General features: G+C 35.7%; 1 protein-coding gene across 1 annotated transcript in view; it reads right to left on the bottom strand.

The window, feature by feature from the left end:
- Positions 1 to 1,619: 1,619 nt before the first annotated feature.
- The window catches only part of LOC147604354 (uncharacterized), a 45,652-nt gene continuing 30,392 nt past the window's right edge, over positions 1,620 to 16,879 (bottom strand). The window contains exon 5 of the mRNA XM_086795673.1: positions 1,620 to 2,011. Coding sequence (XP_086651799.1) covers positions 1,620 to 2,011 — 392 coding nt within the window. The remainder of the gene's footprint in view (positions 2,012 to 16,879) is intronic.

The raw sequence follows: 16,879 nt of genomic DNA, 5'->3' as shown, positions 1-16,879 counted from the left end.
AGATTGGTGGCTTCCCTCTTCTGAAGATTGGTGGCCACTCTTGTTTCAAACAAGAGTAGAACCCTCAAACCATCAAGCCAAAGGAAAGCTCTCAAATTCCTTCGTAAGTTGGAGATTTTTCTTTTTTCTATTCATTTTATGGTTTTTTTTATGATTTTTGTCTTCTCTAAATTGAATATGATGTTATGCCTCATTGAAAAAAGGCATTCCCCTCTCTTCTTTAGTAAATCCAACCATTCTTTATCCTAGATGAATGATTAATGGATAAAATCAAGTTTTTCATAATGTTTCTCTTTGATAAAGTAGAAAATGTTTACATTAGAATGATTTAAATACTCTTGGTGAACTTCTAATTAATTTTAGAGAGTTAAAAATTGAAAAATGGTCAGCCATACAAAGGAGGTTATGGCAAAAATTATTTAAATTGTGTAAAATAAGTTTTACTTTTTTCTTATTCAAAAAGAGTAATCCCTATCGTATATGTATTCTTAAAGTGTTATTTTTCATCCTAGGTATGGAAAAATGCATACTAAAAATATTTTATTTAAAAAAATATTACTTCTTTAGAATTAAATTTTATGTATAGAAGGAAGCATATTGAAATTTTATTTTGATTATAAAAGTGTTATTTTTATCATAAATGATTTATATGCATAAAAAATATTTTTTTATATTAAAAGTATAATTTTTATCATAAATAATTTTTATCATAAATAATTTTTATACATAAATAGATGCATAAAATAAATTCTTTTATATTAAAAGTGTAATTTTTATTCATAAATAATTTTTATGCATAAAAGAAATTTTTTTATATTAAAAGAGCGATTTTCATCATAAATGATTTGTATGCATAATTATATGTATAAAAGATAGATTTTTTATATTAAAAGTGTGATTTTTATCATAAATAATTTTTATGCATAAATGGATGCATAAAAGAAATTCTTTTATATTAAAAGAGTGATTTTCATCATAAATGATTTGTATGCATAAACATATGCATAAAAGATATTTTTTAATATTAAAAGTGTGATTTTCATCATAAATGATTTTTATGCATAAATGGATGCATAAAATTTTTTTTATATTAAAAGAGTGATTTTCATCATAAATAATTTTTATGCATAAAAGAAATTCTTTTATATTAAAAGAGTGATTTTCAGCATAAATGAGTTTTATGATGATAAAAATGTGACTTTCATCAAAATTAGATTTTATGCATAAATAGATGCATATAGAATTTTTATATTTAAATAAGGGTTCTCTTAATCCTCTGTTTAATTTTCACAAAAATTGAAAAAACGAATAAGTAGATAATGAGTATGGAAAACATGTGAGAGCAAGCCAGAATGAGAAAAGGCAACAATAAAGCAGCTATGTAGAAATGAGAAAAGGCAAGTAAAAGCAGCTATGTTGCTACAGTAGTAGAGGATGAGAACCCGTCACCTTGAGGAGAGTCATGCTCATGTGAGCAAAGAAAGGACAGGCTTAGAGTCATAAAAGCTGTATGCAGTAGCACACTTGAGGCACTAGCAAGGCATCATCACTTAGTAGAGAAGATGGATATTAGGAACAACAGGCTGTTGATAAGAGATAATCACAGCCAATGAGAAGAGCTAAAGTTGCAGCCGAGAAGGAGGTTTGCATGATATTTTGATTTGGGCGCAGATCCGGCAACGAGCAGGGTATGCAGCAAATGGGCAGCTGCTGCCGCAGGAGAATAGAAAAAGGCTTCTCTGATCATACGAAGAAGAAGCAAGGGGCGTGAGAGCAAAAAAGAAGCCGGCGAAGAGAGTGAGGCAATGGGCGCTCAGTACGTGCAAAGACAAGCAAGACACCACTAAGAGCTGCAGCCAGTGTGCTCGTTGCTTACAAGAAGAGAGCCGCTTGGTAATAATCAACCTCCACAGGTTCAGGTCCTGTGCAAAGGCTCCATCAGAAAGGTGCAGAGCCCAGCAGAAGCAGGTCGCAAACTGTAGTTCTATGGCATGCCTCACAGCAGAGTGGACTGATCCAGGGATCAGCGTAGGTCCATCCAGATCGCAGACGCCAAAAGATAAGCATCCAGATCGCAGACGCCAAAAGATAAGGTTGTTTTAAAAAATAATAATTGAAAAAAACGTGATCCTTGAGCAAGATAAGGTTCAAACGTATGGCTTAAAAAATTCCTTATTAAGCCCCATTCACACATGTCCTTGTAAACACTTAAAGCCTTGTTCACATGCATAAAAGATGAGGCATGTGTTCACCTTGTTTGTATAAGATGTCCATGTATATGTGTTCATATACTGGTTCCCTGCTCGACTGTGGTCAAAAGAGCTTTGTAATTTTTTATTTTCAGCCATGTATGAGAAGGGTAACCGTACCCAAGCTTGAACCTCAAAATGAGATTTTTTTTTCACCCATTGGTATGAGGGTTCTCTTCTCGAGCCCACCTAGAGGCTCAAAAGTGAATGCATGTGTGGTGTCTCGCTGGATTTTGAGACGAGTTGTGAGAGCGATTTAGCTCATCACCACATAGGGGTGCCCTGCCCGAGATCAGTGATCTCAAAATGGTTTATGGTAGTGGTGTGCATGTGTTGATGCCTTTCTTGACCATGACGGTGGTTCAAAAAAGATGAGGGTGGTTTCGCTCAAGCATGCGTGCTCAAACCTTGGTGTCTACGTCAAGTAGATATGGCACACACCCATGTAGACACATGCTAGCTGACTAGCTGCATCTAGCTGTAGTTGATGGACACTCCAATGTATGAGAGGTAATGATTGTGGTTGTGTAATGCTACATTGATATGGGTGATGGGTGAGTTGTGGAACACCTCGATTAAGAGTGGGTGTTGAGAGATGTAATCACGATATTGTGTGTATATGGGAAAGCACCCTAGAGGTGCAAGATATTGTGGTAAGATAAGAATGCCACATGTAATATTGTATGGTGTGTGAGTGTTGACCAAAAGAGAGGAAAAGGAGTTGCCGTATGGATGATGATGTGTAAAGTGGGATAAGGCTAGAAAGCCTATATCATTGTATGGTTCATTTGTAATATGCAACAAAATTGAGTGTTGTGAGTGCAATCTCTCTCTCTCTCTAGTTATGGAGTTCTTAATGTGATTTAAGCCACTATAATTATACTTAATCTTGTGTCTATCACCATGATCCATCCCAAATTAGGATTGTTAACACCAACCATTACCTCTCCAGGAAAACCCCATTGATCATGGAAAGATTCAAACCAGATCCATTGCTAAAACCTTGGAGCCCATATGCTCTGCCACCCCTCAGGCACCCATAACACATCATCTCCCTTTGTCGGTGCCCTCACATGGAAAGATTCAAACCAAGTCCATTGCTCAAACCTTGAAGCCCATACACTCCGCCACCCCTGAGGCACCCATAGCACATCATCTCCCTTTGTCAGTGCCTCACATGGACCCTAAATCAATTGTGCACACTATAAGTTCACCCGCCCCAGGAAACCACCTCTTTAGTGCCTCTATCAATTGTGCACACTATAAGTTCACCCGCCAGGAAACCACCTCTTTAGTGTTTCCTCTACCAGGGACCCCATAGAGTGGTTGAATGCCCTCAAAAGAAAAGCATGCTAGTGACACCACAATGTCATGGCTGTGGATTCGACCATTACTTCAAAGATTGCCCCTTGCAATTAGTTTCTCACTCCACAATTGAAGGCATGGCATCCCTCAATGTGTTGAGCGTTTAACATGGGAAGATCTCCATCGTCCCATTGAATGTAGTCACACGGTTTTACAGGCCAAACTCAAGAAGGCTAATAAACCCAAGCAGTCCAACACCTTAGCTATTAAATGTTCCCCCATCCAAGTGGAAACAACACTCTAAGCACATTGGCCAAGGTGACAATCGGGTTAGCATCCGCATGGCTCAACAAAGACCGGTGGACTTTGACATCAAAGACTTTGGCGAAATCCTTCGCCATCCGAACTGCTTCGGCCATGGAAACTGGCTTGGCATTCTTCACCAGGATATTCAAAGGTTCATTCAGTCCCCGAATGAACCTGGCCATCAGCTGTTCTTCATCCAGTGGAGGCGAGTATCTCAGGAGGAGGGTGAATGCTTGGTGATATGCTTCAATAGTTCTACTCCCTTGGGTTAACTCTAAGAATTCGTTCATCTTTGTTTCTAAAAAGCCGAGAGGACAGAACCTCGTCCCTAGGTAAATTTTGAGATCAATCCAGGTTTGGGTATTTCGGTCGAGACGATTTGTCTCGCAGTGGTTTCTCCATGCCACTCTAGCTGTCTCCACTATCTTCAGCCTTGCAAGAGCCATTTTGCTCTTCTCATTGTACCCGGTGACATCGAAGTATTCTTCCATTGATTCGATCCACTTCCCCACAGCCTCGCCCAAGTTTTCCCCTTCACCCTTGAAAGGTCCAGGCTGCGAACTATGAAGAGTTTTACGAACATCCAGGTCAAGCTCTTCTTCATCGAGTTGGGGGTTAACATTTCTACCACGATGACCTCGATCCATGTTCCTATCAATACGAAAATTCTTGTTAAGTCTCTTTATTTATGATTCAATCCGATTTTTGATTCAACTGATTCCGAGGTTCTCTAAATAGGTCGGCTCCCCACAGAATCAAGGGATAAAGATACTCATATAGAACACATTATCAGTTAACAATTCATTCTAATAATTCATTCAGAATATCTCATTCATATCTTTCACACAATAATGGTCCATCAGACTAATGTTTTCCATCTGAACACTCCTCCATGGGGATTTCAATTTTTTAGATTTTTAATTTATCATCCCTTAACTTGATCCACTGGACAAAAGTTAACAGTAGCAATGTGCCAGCACAATCCACTAATCTCATAGTGATTGGTTGAAGTCATTAACGTCATTCCAGTTAAGAACATCATCATAGGGACTCGTCCCATTCATCCTCATTGCGGTTTCGCTCAGCTTATTACATTTCAACCAAATTTCAGGGATCATCATTTTTCAATCAGAATCCAAATCAACTCATCAGTTCTCAACCAGAATTTAAAAATCATATCAACCACATTCAAATTCATCATCTGGATAGCATTAATGCTTATAATTTAAAGTCTTAAATTTACTCGTATATACTGCAAAAGAGCTGCAGTTATACCCTCGATATATACGGGTAGTCATGGTTCTTGGAACTATAAGGTAAATACCATCATGTCTAGGCCTCAAGCAAGTCAAGGATTCCATACAATTACGGTACTTCCATCTGAAGACCCAATTACTAATTTACAAATTTCAGTTTGAATATCAAATTATACGAATTTTATCACACAATTATAACCTTTTAGTGCTTCTTGATAAATTTTTGGCATATTTGGCTTCTCGGTTGATCCTCATTAGCCAAATAGCTCTGATACCAACTATAAGATCCCTGTCCCCATCGTGCAACAAATTCAGGGGTGCTACTAGCAGAAGTAGCACTTCTTGCACGAGGCAGGGTCCCACACTCGGGGCCTCGCCCCCACGGATATCCAAACAAGAGACTAATCCATCGGTTTTTCCAAAACCAAACCCGAAAAAGCTTCCTTTGCCTGGAAAGCACGAGCGATTCCACCAGGATAACTTTTCCGTAACGTAGTTAAAAACCTTAACTAACTGAGCTTATCTGACTGAACGCGTAAGTCCCATAGTCAGAGCAGGGAAAAAGACTGTACTTGGATTATAGAGACCAATGCTTTTTTCCTCATCGAGAGGCACATCCGTTGATTCTTTTCCATAGAACAACTTTTGTCCGGAATTTACTTTATCTATCGAACTAAACAGAAATTGAGTCTCGATTTACGGATCCATCAGTCCAGCCTAACCCCATCCATTCCCATGGGTTAGCCAATCACCCAACCACTGTAGTGATGGGATCCAATTAGGAATTTGGTTAGGTTTTGTCCTGGGTACCAGGGAAAAGAGTTCCTAGGCCCCCTAGCCGGATGTTCATGCAAACATAAAACTAGTCACACCACTTACACACCCAATATGAAATTGTCTTTTTTCTCAGCATCAGCTATCTTTAAAACAATCCTTTAATGAAACCATTGTGTCACTGATCACAATCCTCAAAATCTCTGGTTGAATCCTTATTTTCAATCATTCCTTTATTGGTGTACTTATGGCATCATTGGTAACTAGAACGCTCACCACCTGTTCACTCAGGGGCCTTTTCGATAGTTCCTAGCTCATAGTAACCGGTAATATATTCACATAACAAAATGGAATCTCAGTGGAAGATCAGCAAGATCAACCCAAGAGATCCATATAAAAGAGTTATGGACTCATCCGTTGAGGACCAGCAAGATCAATCAACCAGATCCACACCTGAATTCAGAAAACAACTCTTACTCCTTGTTCCAATATCTTCCCCGACGCACTTATGGGTATCTTCGACGACCCAGAGCCTGCCGAGCACTGTATGGTCAGCACCCTCTAGGATCCTTCGCAGGTCACCTAGTGCTTCACTGTATGGTCAGCACCCTCTAGGATCCTTCGCAGGTCACCTAGCGCTTCACTCATAGGCCGCTTCCTTGGTCCCTCATCCCCATTGTATCGGAAGCTCACCATTTTAATCAAACCGAGGCTGGTCAAGACCTCGACCGACCTTGCTACGCGAGACGTCCTCCATTGACTTTCCATCAGCTGTTGCAACTTTATCAGATAGATCTTCATGCCTCATTCACAAGAGGGTCAAAATGCTACCCCAGCATTCTTGACATAAAACAGTCATTTAAAAACATTTTTCACATACAATTATAGTCCCAACAATATTTCCATCTTTTCTCAATCTCTCCACATCCTTACATATTAGTCCCATCTTTTCTCATCTTACGATAATTTTTACTTCATCGATCCCTATCACATCACATCATTCCCACATCAATTCACATCCAATCACATCATCCACACGTCAATCCACATCATCCACACATCAGCCCACATCATCTACATCAATCCACATCGTCCATACATCCATCCACATCAAACCACATCATCCATACATCCATCCACATAAACCCACATCATCCATACATCCATCCACATCAAACCACATCATCCATACATTCATCCACATCAAACCACATTGTTCATACCTTTATCTACATCAATCCACATGTCAATCACATTATTCATACATTCATCTACATCAATCCACATTCATTTCATAAACCTTTCCCATTTTTATCTAATCACATCTTTTTCTATTTCATCACCTATTTCTTCATTTATTCTCATGAGATCTCATCCAACTGCATCTACCATATATCTCATCACTTCTCATACATTAACATATATTCAGTTTGCATTGCATCTTATCACATCCACTTCACATCACATTTCATTCATTCACATCTCGATTCACATGCTAACACATTCATTCACGTTCCTTATCGTTCATTCACATCCCGATTCACATCACATCACATCCATTCACATCCCTTATCATTCATTCACATCCCGATTCATGTGTTATCATATTCATTCACACCTTATATCATTCATTCACATCCCTTATCATTCATATATATCCAATTTACATCACATCTCATCGTCTCTAATCTCGTTCGTATCCATCACATTCACATCCACATATATTCTTCCACATACATCCACATCCATACTTATCACATACACATACATTTTTCCTTTCACATACATACATCTACATCCATTCTTTCACATACATATATCTACATCCATTCTTTCACATACATACATCTCTATCCATTCTTCGTTTATTTTCATGTATCTGATTCATTTCACATCCTCATATCTATTTATAGAATATAAGAGAATTCTTATTTTTGATATAAGATTTCTTTACGCATCTATTTATGCATAAATTCCATTTCAAGGAGAATAACACTTTCGAAATAAAAATCAATCTTTTATGCATCTTCCTATGCATAAATTCATTTTAAATGAGAATGACACTTTTGAATTAAAAATCAATCTTTTATGCATAAAATCAAAATTGATGAAAATAACTCTTTTGAACTAAAAATAGATTTCTTTATGCATCATTCTATGCATAAAATCAAAATTGATGAAAATAACTCTTTTGAACTAAAAATAGATTTCTTTATGCATCATTCTATGCATAAAATCAAAATTGATGAAAATAACTCTTTTGAACTAAAAATAGATTTCTTTATGCATCATTCAATGCATAAAATCAAAATTGATGAAAATAACTCTTTTGAACTAAAAATAGATTTCGATCATCTGAGTAATTTCAATGCTTTTTTTCTAATCAAGATTAGGCACAGCCGTTGATCCACTGAATTGAGAAATTTATCAGGGAATTAACTAGCTACTCGAATCCTAGCGTAATCCTAAGATTTTTCAGTTTGATTATTAAAACTCCATTGATTCCAGCCTAACCCCATCCGGCCCATGGGTTAGCCCCACCACCCTACCACTGGAATCGGTGGAACCAAACAAGTACTCACCCACCCATAATTGAAATGTCTTTCTTAAATTTAGCTTTAGAAAATAGATACGCACACACTCCTCTTTAAAACTTTAATATAAAAATAATCCATTGACAAAACAGATATGATCACAAATTTCATAATTCAAAATTTCCTTTCAATCCCTTGTTTCACAAAAACAGTACCACTCTGGACTCTCCATTAGGACCAGCTGGTCAGCAACGCGATCCAGTTAGATTACAATAATCACTTCGTCAACATACATATATATATCTCCTCGACATATGTATGGGTAACCTAAGCACCGCGAGCTCGTGCATTGCCTGGTCAGAACCCTCCAGGATCCTCCTTAGGTGTCCTGGTACTTCACTCAGGGACCGCTTCGTCGGCCCTCGCCCATCGTACCGGAAGCACACCATTTTTCACCATACCAGGCTGGTCAAGACCTGGGCAGGTTTTTGCCGCGTGAGCTCTGCTATTGCAACCGAACTTCCCTTAGATAAACATATATGCCAAATGCTCCCTCCAGCATTCTGGCGTAAGACAGTCCTTTAAGAAAACAGGGTTTTTATGCAAGTTTTCAGTTTTGATTTTGTTTGAAAACCATGAATAATCTTAAATCCGTATCTCAATACTTCTAGATCCAGGTCTGAATTCCAAACAGAATTCCTCGAATTTTGTTAACTTGATCCTCACATCAAAATCAAAAGTCTTAACTTAGTTTTAGATTTGGTGAGAGAATTGAGTACATTTTTCCTGAACTGGGCACATCGTCATATTGAATTGAAATTGATGAAGGAATTAGGTCTTGGTCAGAGTTTGGGTCTGGAAAGGTTCTTCCTAAACTATCTTTCTCGAAAGGTACTATTTCAGTTTCTCTTTTTCTAAATTTCGTTCGACGAATATTTGCTTACACATTTCTAAAAACATGAATTTCTTATGAGAAATAAAATAATCATTTATCTCGATCTCCGACTTCGATAGTTTATTTGAATTTTCTCATTCCCATCTTAGTGAATATGAAACGGTAGAATTTCCTCTCACATATTATCTACTTATTCATTTTTCCAATTTTTACGAAAATTAACAAAGGATTAAAGAGAACCCTTATTTAATTTATAAAGATTCTATATGCATCTAATTATGCAAAAAATCCAATTCTGATGAAAGTCACACTTTTATCATCATAAAAATCATTTATGATGAAAATCACTCTTTTGATAAAAAAAATATCTTTTATGCACCCATTTATGCATAAAAATCATTTATGATGAAAATCACACTTTTAATATTAAAAAATCTCTTTTGCATATGTTTATGCATAAAAAACATTTATGATGAAAATCACACTTTTAATATATAAAAAATATCTTTTATGCATAAAAATCATTTATGATGAAAATCACACTTTTAATATAAAAAAAATATATCTTTTATGCATATGTTTATGCACAAAAATCATTTATGATAAAAGTAACACTTTTATAATAAAAATATTCTTTTATGCATACTTTTATGCATAGAAATCAATAATGATAAAAGTAACACTTTTATAATTAAAAAAATATTCTTTATGCATACTTTTATGCATAGAAATCAATAATGATAAAAGTAACACTTTTATAATAAAGAAATATTCTTTTATGCATACTTTTATGCATAGAAATCAATAATGATAAAAGTAACACTTTTATAATAAAAAAATATTCTTTTATGCATACTTTTAGGCATAAAAATCAATATGATGAAAGTAACTCTTTTGTGATAAAAATTATAATTTTATGCATTATTTTATGCATAAAAATCCATAATAAAGAAAGTAACACTTTCATAATAAAAAAATTATCAATAAGTATCTTCAATAGAATTTAATTCTATTGAAAATCATTCTTTTATAAAAATTAATCAATATGCATCTTTCTATGCATTAATAAAAATGACACTTTTAGAATACTCTAACGATGGGGATTACTCTTTTTTATTAATAAAAGATGAAATTTATTTCATAAATTTTCAAAAAAAAATTCCATAACCTCCTTTGTATGGCTGACCATTTTTTAATTTTTAACTCACTAAAATTAATTAGAAGTTCACCAAGAGTATTTAAATCATTCTAGTGTAAACATTTTCTACTTATTTAAGAGAACATTATGAAAAACTTTATTTTATCCAATAATCAATCATCTAGGATAAAGAATGGTTGGATTTACTAAAGAAGAGAGGGGAATGCCTTTTTTCAATGAGGCATAACATCATTTCATTTTAGAGAAGACAAAAATCATAAAAAACCAGAAAAGAAATAGAAAAGAGAAAAATCTCCAACTTACATAGATAATTTGAGAGCTTTCCTTTGGCTTGATGGTTTGAGGGTTCTAACCAAGCCAACTGATTCTAGAATTTTCGAGATCAGTTTGGTCAAATTTTGACCATTTTTGGGTCAGTTTAGTCCACTTTTTGGATCTAGTTGAAACAGGTAAAAATATCTCATTATTTGGGAGTTTAAAACTCATTCAAACATGTGAAATAGGTGCCTCCTTCATGAGGAGAATTCCCCCATACCGAGGTATCAAAAATGCATCATTTCATCTAAATATCTCTCTTTTTTAACTATTAACCTTGTCCTTAGTCAACTCTTCATCTTATGTGAGTATTTACTCATTTTTAGGGGATTTTCCTTTTATTTATTCATTTATCTCCTCCCTACATTTGGATGAATCTTATTGGTCCATAGGAACCTTAATTTTAAATTTCGAAAAAATCTTGACCCCCCCCCAGGATAATGCCTCTTGAACAAATTATACTTAATTTCTAATGCACCTTCTGAAAATCTTTTTGAACTTCTGTTTGAGAGGAACTTATTTTAATAAGATGAGATATTTTTCTATCCAAAAATATTTAAAAACTGAATTACCACTCTCTAGAAGGTTTTCTCTCTCCAGGCCAAAACTAGTAGAAACAAGATCTTTTATATTTCTGAAGAGGGATTTGATTACAAGGGAAGATGCTGGACATCTTGAGAGGCTGGGAAGGAATCTTACAATTCTCATCACATCTCATTATATCTATCCACCTCACATCTCATTACCTCTATTCACATCACATCAATCCATCCATTCATTCACACCCATCTGATTCTCATCACATCTCATTATATCTTCACCTCACATCTCATTACCTCTATTCACATCACATCCATCCATCCATTCATTCACACCCATTTGATTCTCATCACATCTCATTATATCTATTCACCTCACATCTCATTACCTCTATTCACATCACATTCATCCATCCATTCATTCACACCCATCCGATTCTCATCACATCTCATTATATCTATTCACCTCACATCTCATTACCTCTATTCACATCACATCCATCCATCCATTCATTCACACCCATCTGATTCTCATCACATCTCATTATATCTATTCACCTCACATCTCATTACCTCTATTCACATCACATCTATCCATCCATTCATTCACACCTATCTGATTCTCATCACATCTCATTATATCTATTCACCTCACATCTCATTTTATCTATTCATAGAATTTAAGAGAATTCTAATTTTGATATAAAGATTCTTTACGCATCTATTTATGCATATAAAAATCAAATTAAATGGGAATAACACTTTTATAAAAATCCTTTTATGCATCTATTTATGCATAAAAATCAACTATAATGAGAATAACACTTTTGAAAAAAAAACCCTTTATGCATCTTTCTATGCATAAAATCAAATTTTAATGAGTAACACTTTTGAAATAAAAATAAATCCTTTATGCATCTTTCTATTCATAAAATAAATTTTAATGAGAACAACACTTTTGAAATAAAAAGAAATACTTTATGCATCTTTCTATGCATAAAATAAATTTTAATGAGAACAACACTTTTGAAATAAAAATAAATCCTTTATGCATCTTTCTATGCATAAAATTAATTTTAATGAGAATTACACTTTTGAAATAAAAATAAATCCTTTATGCATCTTTCTATGCATAAAATCAAATTTTAATGAGAATAACACTTTTGAAATAAAAATAAATCCTTTATGCATCTTTCTATGCATAAAATCAATTTTAATGAGAATAACACTTGAAATAAAAATAAATCCTTTATGCATCTTTCTATGCATAAAATTAAATTCAATAAAAATAACATTTTTATAATAAAACAATTTCCATTATGCATCTTTCTATGCATAGAAATCAATTTGAATAATTAATATCAGTGATTTCCATGCATATTCATAGGTGAATAGGTACATGGAGTAAATTACAATATTTCTTTTAGAATGCACAAACGGTGGGAATTACTGTTTTGGAATAACATAAAAATAAACTTTATTTTCCACAAAATTCTAGAAAACTTTGCCATAACCTCCTTTGTATGGCTGACCATTTCTCATTTTTATCATTCTATTTTCAACTTAAATTAACCCCAATTAGATGTATAGGACTCTAATCTACATAATTTTCAATTTCCAAGAGAATAAACAAAAAGAAAAGTATAATTAATAATAATTCTAGGATAAAGAAAGGCTAGAATGTAAAGAAGAGAATGGGGTGGCCTTTTCATCAAGGCACAGCATTAGAATTTACTTTAATCAACTATAAAACAAGAAAATCAAGAAAACCATAGATTTAAAATTAAAAAGAAAGAAAAATTTAGCGTACATGGAGTTGTAAGCTTTCCTTTGGCTTGAGCGATTGAGGGTTCTACTCTTGTTTGAAACAAGAGTGGCCACCAATTACTTTGGAGAGGATTAAGCCAAAAACAATTGAATTATCAAGAAAATTCAATGTAAATGGCTCTCAGTAGGAGTAGAGTAACAGTGCATTAAACACCATTAACCTTTTACAAAGGGGGAGGCTTCTATTTATAGGAAAAAGTGAGCCTCTAACCAAGCAAGCTGATTCTAGAATTATTAGCTAGAGAAATCATTAGGGTTTTAACATTTTGTATAACTATTTGATGACTTTGTTGTTTTAGTTCAATAATATTTGGACGTTTGTCAAGATTTTTGGGTTATAATTTATTTAAAGTTTTCATTTTCACTCAGTTTGAACACTCTATTTTGTTTTTCCAGTGGTGCTTGTAACGGCGCTTATAGTAGCTTTTTTATAGCACCGCCATGCTGAGCGATGCTTATAGGAGCATTTAATTAGCACTGATGAGTAGTGCCAAAGGGTGATATCAAAGTAGATTACAATGCCTTCAACAACATTGTCATGGATTTAAAGAGGCTTCAACAATCAATGATTAAAGTTTATAAAGTCTCTCATGAAGGTTAGTATGATTTGAACTTTCTTTTTCATGTGAAAAAACAAATAACACGTATATCCAATCATGTGTTGCTTTATGATTGTAGATTCTATGAGAGTGGTCTCTTTCGTATTGAAGCTAGATGAGTGCCAAATTATCAAATGGAACAAATTGGAAAGAATGGGACTTACACTTATGAATGAGGCAATGGCACATGCAAAGGACAAGTACAAAGGTACCTTCTTTTAGTATTCAATAATCTAAAAAAGACAATTGGTGGTTAGGAACATTTAAGGTACCAAAGGAGAACCATGAAATGCTAAATTGGATGCTTCAAAGATGTCCTTGGATTGTTGAAGTCATCAAGTAACAAATAAATGGTGAACAATTTGAAGTTCAAGGTGTGGATACCTTTGTAGTGGATTGGCATTTAGGAGGAGATTTGAAAACAATCAAATGTATGCTTTGTTGTGACACAAGTGCTACCTCTTTACTTCCTTGCCCTCTATGCATGAAGAAATAAAATAAAAAGTGCAAGAAGGAAGATGAATTATGATGGATTGATGGAGTCATGTCATGCAACTTGGAAGAAATAAAAGGGAAAGTGCAAGAAGGAAGATGAATTAAGATGGATTGATGGAGTCATATCATGCAACTTGGAAGCACCGCCAGACAGGGATGCCAAGGATCCTACATGGCATCCCATTATTTCATTCCCACGTGCAAAAAAATAACTTCTGCACATTACATGCCATGATGAGAATATTTGATAAGTTTCTCATATTTCACATTAACTTTGCATTCACTATGAAACCCGCCGCTCAATCCATGGAAGCCATTTCCAAAGTAGAGGAACTACTCAACTCTCTAGGTGGGTGCATGGATGTAATGCCAAAATAGTGAAAGATGCAAAGATGTCTGGAGATAATCACGTTGTGGTACAATAAGTATCAATGAGTGGAGCAAAGGCTAGGCAATTTTTTGCACAACATGTCGGGTAAAAACTCCGAAGCAAGATGGGAGTTGTGGAAAGAGTTATGCAAGTGTACTAGAGTACTGACTATTTGACAAGGATGCAAGTCTTTGAAATAAGCATGCAGCAAAGGTTTGGGCTTCTTTTGACAAGATGGTGTCAATCATGTTGTTAAGTACTACCAACGCGCTGAACAAGAAAAGCATATTCAAGACAACAATCATGAAGTTTACTCAATTGGTCATTGAAACTTGGGAGGAAACATCAATCACCTATCACATGATACATTATTGTTATTATCAAGTTGTTACAATCTATATGTATTTATAAACACTCATGCAATTGCTTGTTTCCAGGATATTGTTTATGCTCATGGATCATATTAATCAAAAAAGTATGGTTCCCACGATATGTGGAGAACCCAAGGGATGGAGAAGTCACATTATAGGGAAAAGGGAATCTATTTCAAGAACACTCATCATGGTGGAGGGTTGACCACACAAACAAATTACCTCATTGAATTGCAATAAGGCTAAATGGAACCAAAGTAGTGTGTGAAATCCCTGTCCCCACCGCGCAACGGATTCGGGTTACTAGCAGCGGAAGTAGCACATCTTGCGCGGGGCAGAGTCTCACACTCGGGGCCTCGTCCACGGATATCCGGACAAGAGACTAATCCGTCGGTTTTTCCAAAACCGAACCCGAAAAAACTTCCTTTATCCGGAAAGCACGGGCGATTCCACCAGGATAACTTTTTACTCTAACGTAGTCAAGACCATTACTGATCAAACTGATCCGACTACACCTTTAAAGATACTTGGTCAGATCAAGAAAGAAACTTTCACTTGGATCATTGGAATCAACGCTTTTTTCCCCATCAAGAGCCACAGCCGTTGATTCCTATCCATAGAACAATTACTATCCGAGATTTACTTCATCTATCATAATAACAGAAATTGAGTCTCGATTTACGGATCCATCAGTCCAGCCTAACCCCATCCAGTCCCATGGGTTAGCCAACCGCCCAACCACTGTAGTGATGGGATCCAATTAGGAATTTGGTTAGGTTTTGTCCCGGATACCAGGGAAAAGAGTTCCCAGGCTCCCTAGCCGGAAATTCATGCAAACATAAAACTAGTCACACCACTTACACACCCAATATGAAATTGCCTTTTTCTCAACATCAATTAACTTTAAAACAATCCTTGAATGAAACCATTATGTCACTAATGACAATCCTCGAATTCTCTGGTTGAATCCATATTTCCAATTATTCATTCATCGGTGTGCTTATGGCATCCAGAACGCTCACCACCTGTTCACTCAGGGGCCTTTTCAATAGTTCCTAGCTTATAGTACCCGGTAATATTTTCACATATAAAAATCAAGATGGAATCCTCGTTATTGAAGATCAGCAAGATCACTCAACGGATCCATATAAGAGAGCCATGGACTCATCCGTTTGAGGAGGACCAGCAAGGTCAATCAACCAGATCCATGCCCGGTTTCAGAAAACAACTCTTACTCCTTGTTCCAATATCTTCCACGACGCACGTGTGGGTATCTTCGGCGACCCAGAGCCCGATCACCGTATGGTCAGCACCCTCTAGGATCCTTCGCAGGTGACCTAGCGCTTCACTCATAGGCTGCTTCCTTGGTCCCTCATCCACCGTACCGGAAGCTCACCATTTAAATCGAACCGAAGCCGGCGGTCAAGACCTCGGTCGACCTTGCTACGCGAGACGTCCTCCATTGACTCTCCGTCAGCAGTTGCAACTTTATCAGTTAGGTCTCCATGACCTTAATCCACAAGACGGTCAAAATGCTTCCCCAGCATTCCTGACATAAAACAGTCATTTACAAACAGGTCACAAAATACAGTTTCTATATCGAACTCTCGTCTTTCCACATTATCCCTCCTCAGTCCACATTACTTATTCCACATTCCATTCATATGTGTACTCATTCTCATCCATTCACTCATATCGACGACACATTATTTCACATACATATTCACATTCATTATTCTACATACACATCCATGTTCGTACATCCACATCATACATCCAATCCCATATCTGCATTCATACATACACATCCATATCCACATCCATACATCCACATCCACATCCACATTCACATCCATACATCCATATCTACATGCATACATCCATT

The sequence above is a fragment of the Cibotium barometz genome, chromosome 62 (assembly GCF_041138505.1).
Source record: "Cibotium barometz isolate CiBa-2024 chromosome 62, ASM4113850v1, whole genome shotgun sequence".
Classification (NCBI taxonomy): Eukaryota; Viridiplantae; Streptophyta; class Polypodiopsida; order Cyatheales; family Cibotiaceae; genus Cibotium; species Cibotium barometz.
Note: the sequence above shows the minus strand (reverse complement) of the source record. Positions and strands in the feature narration are given on the sequence as shown.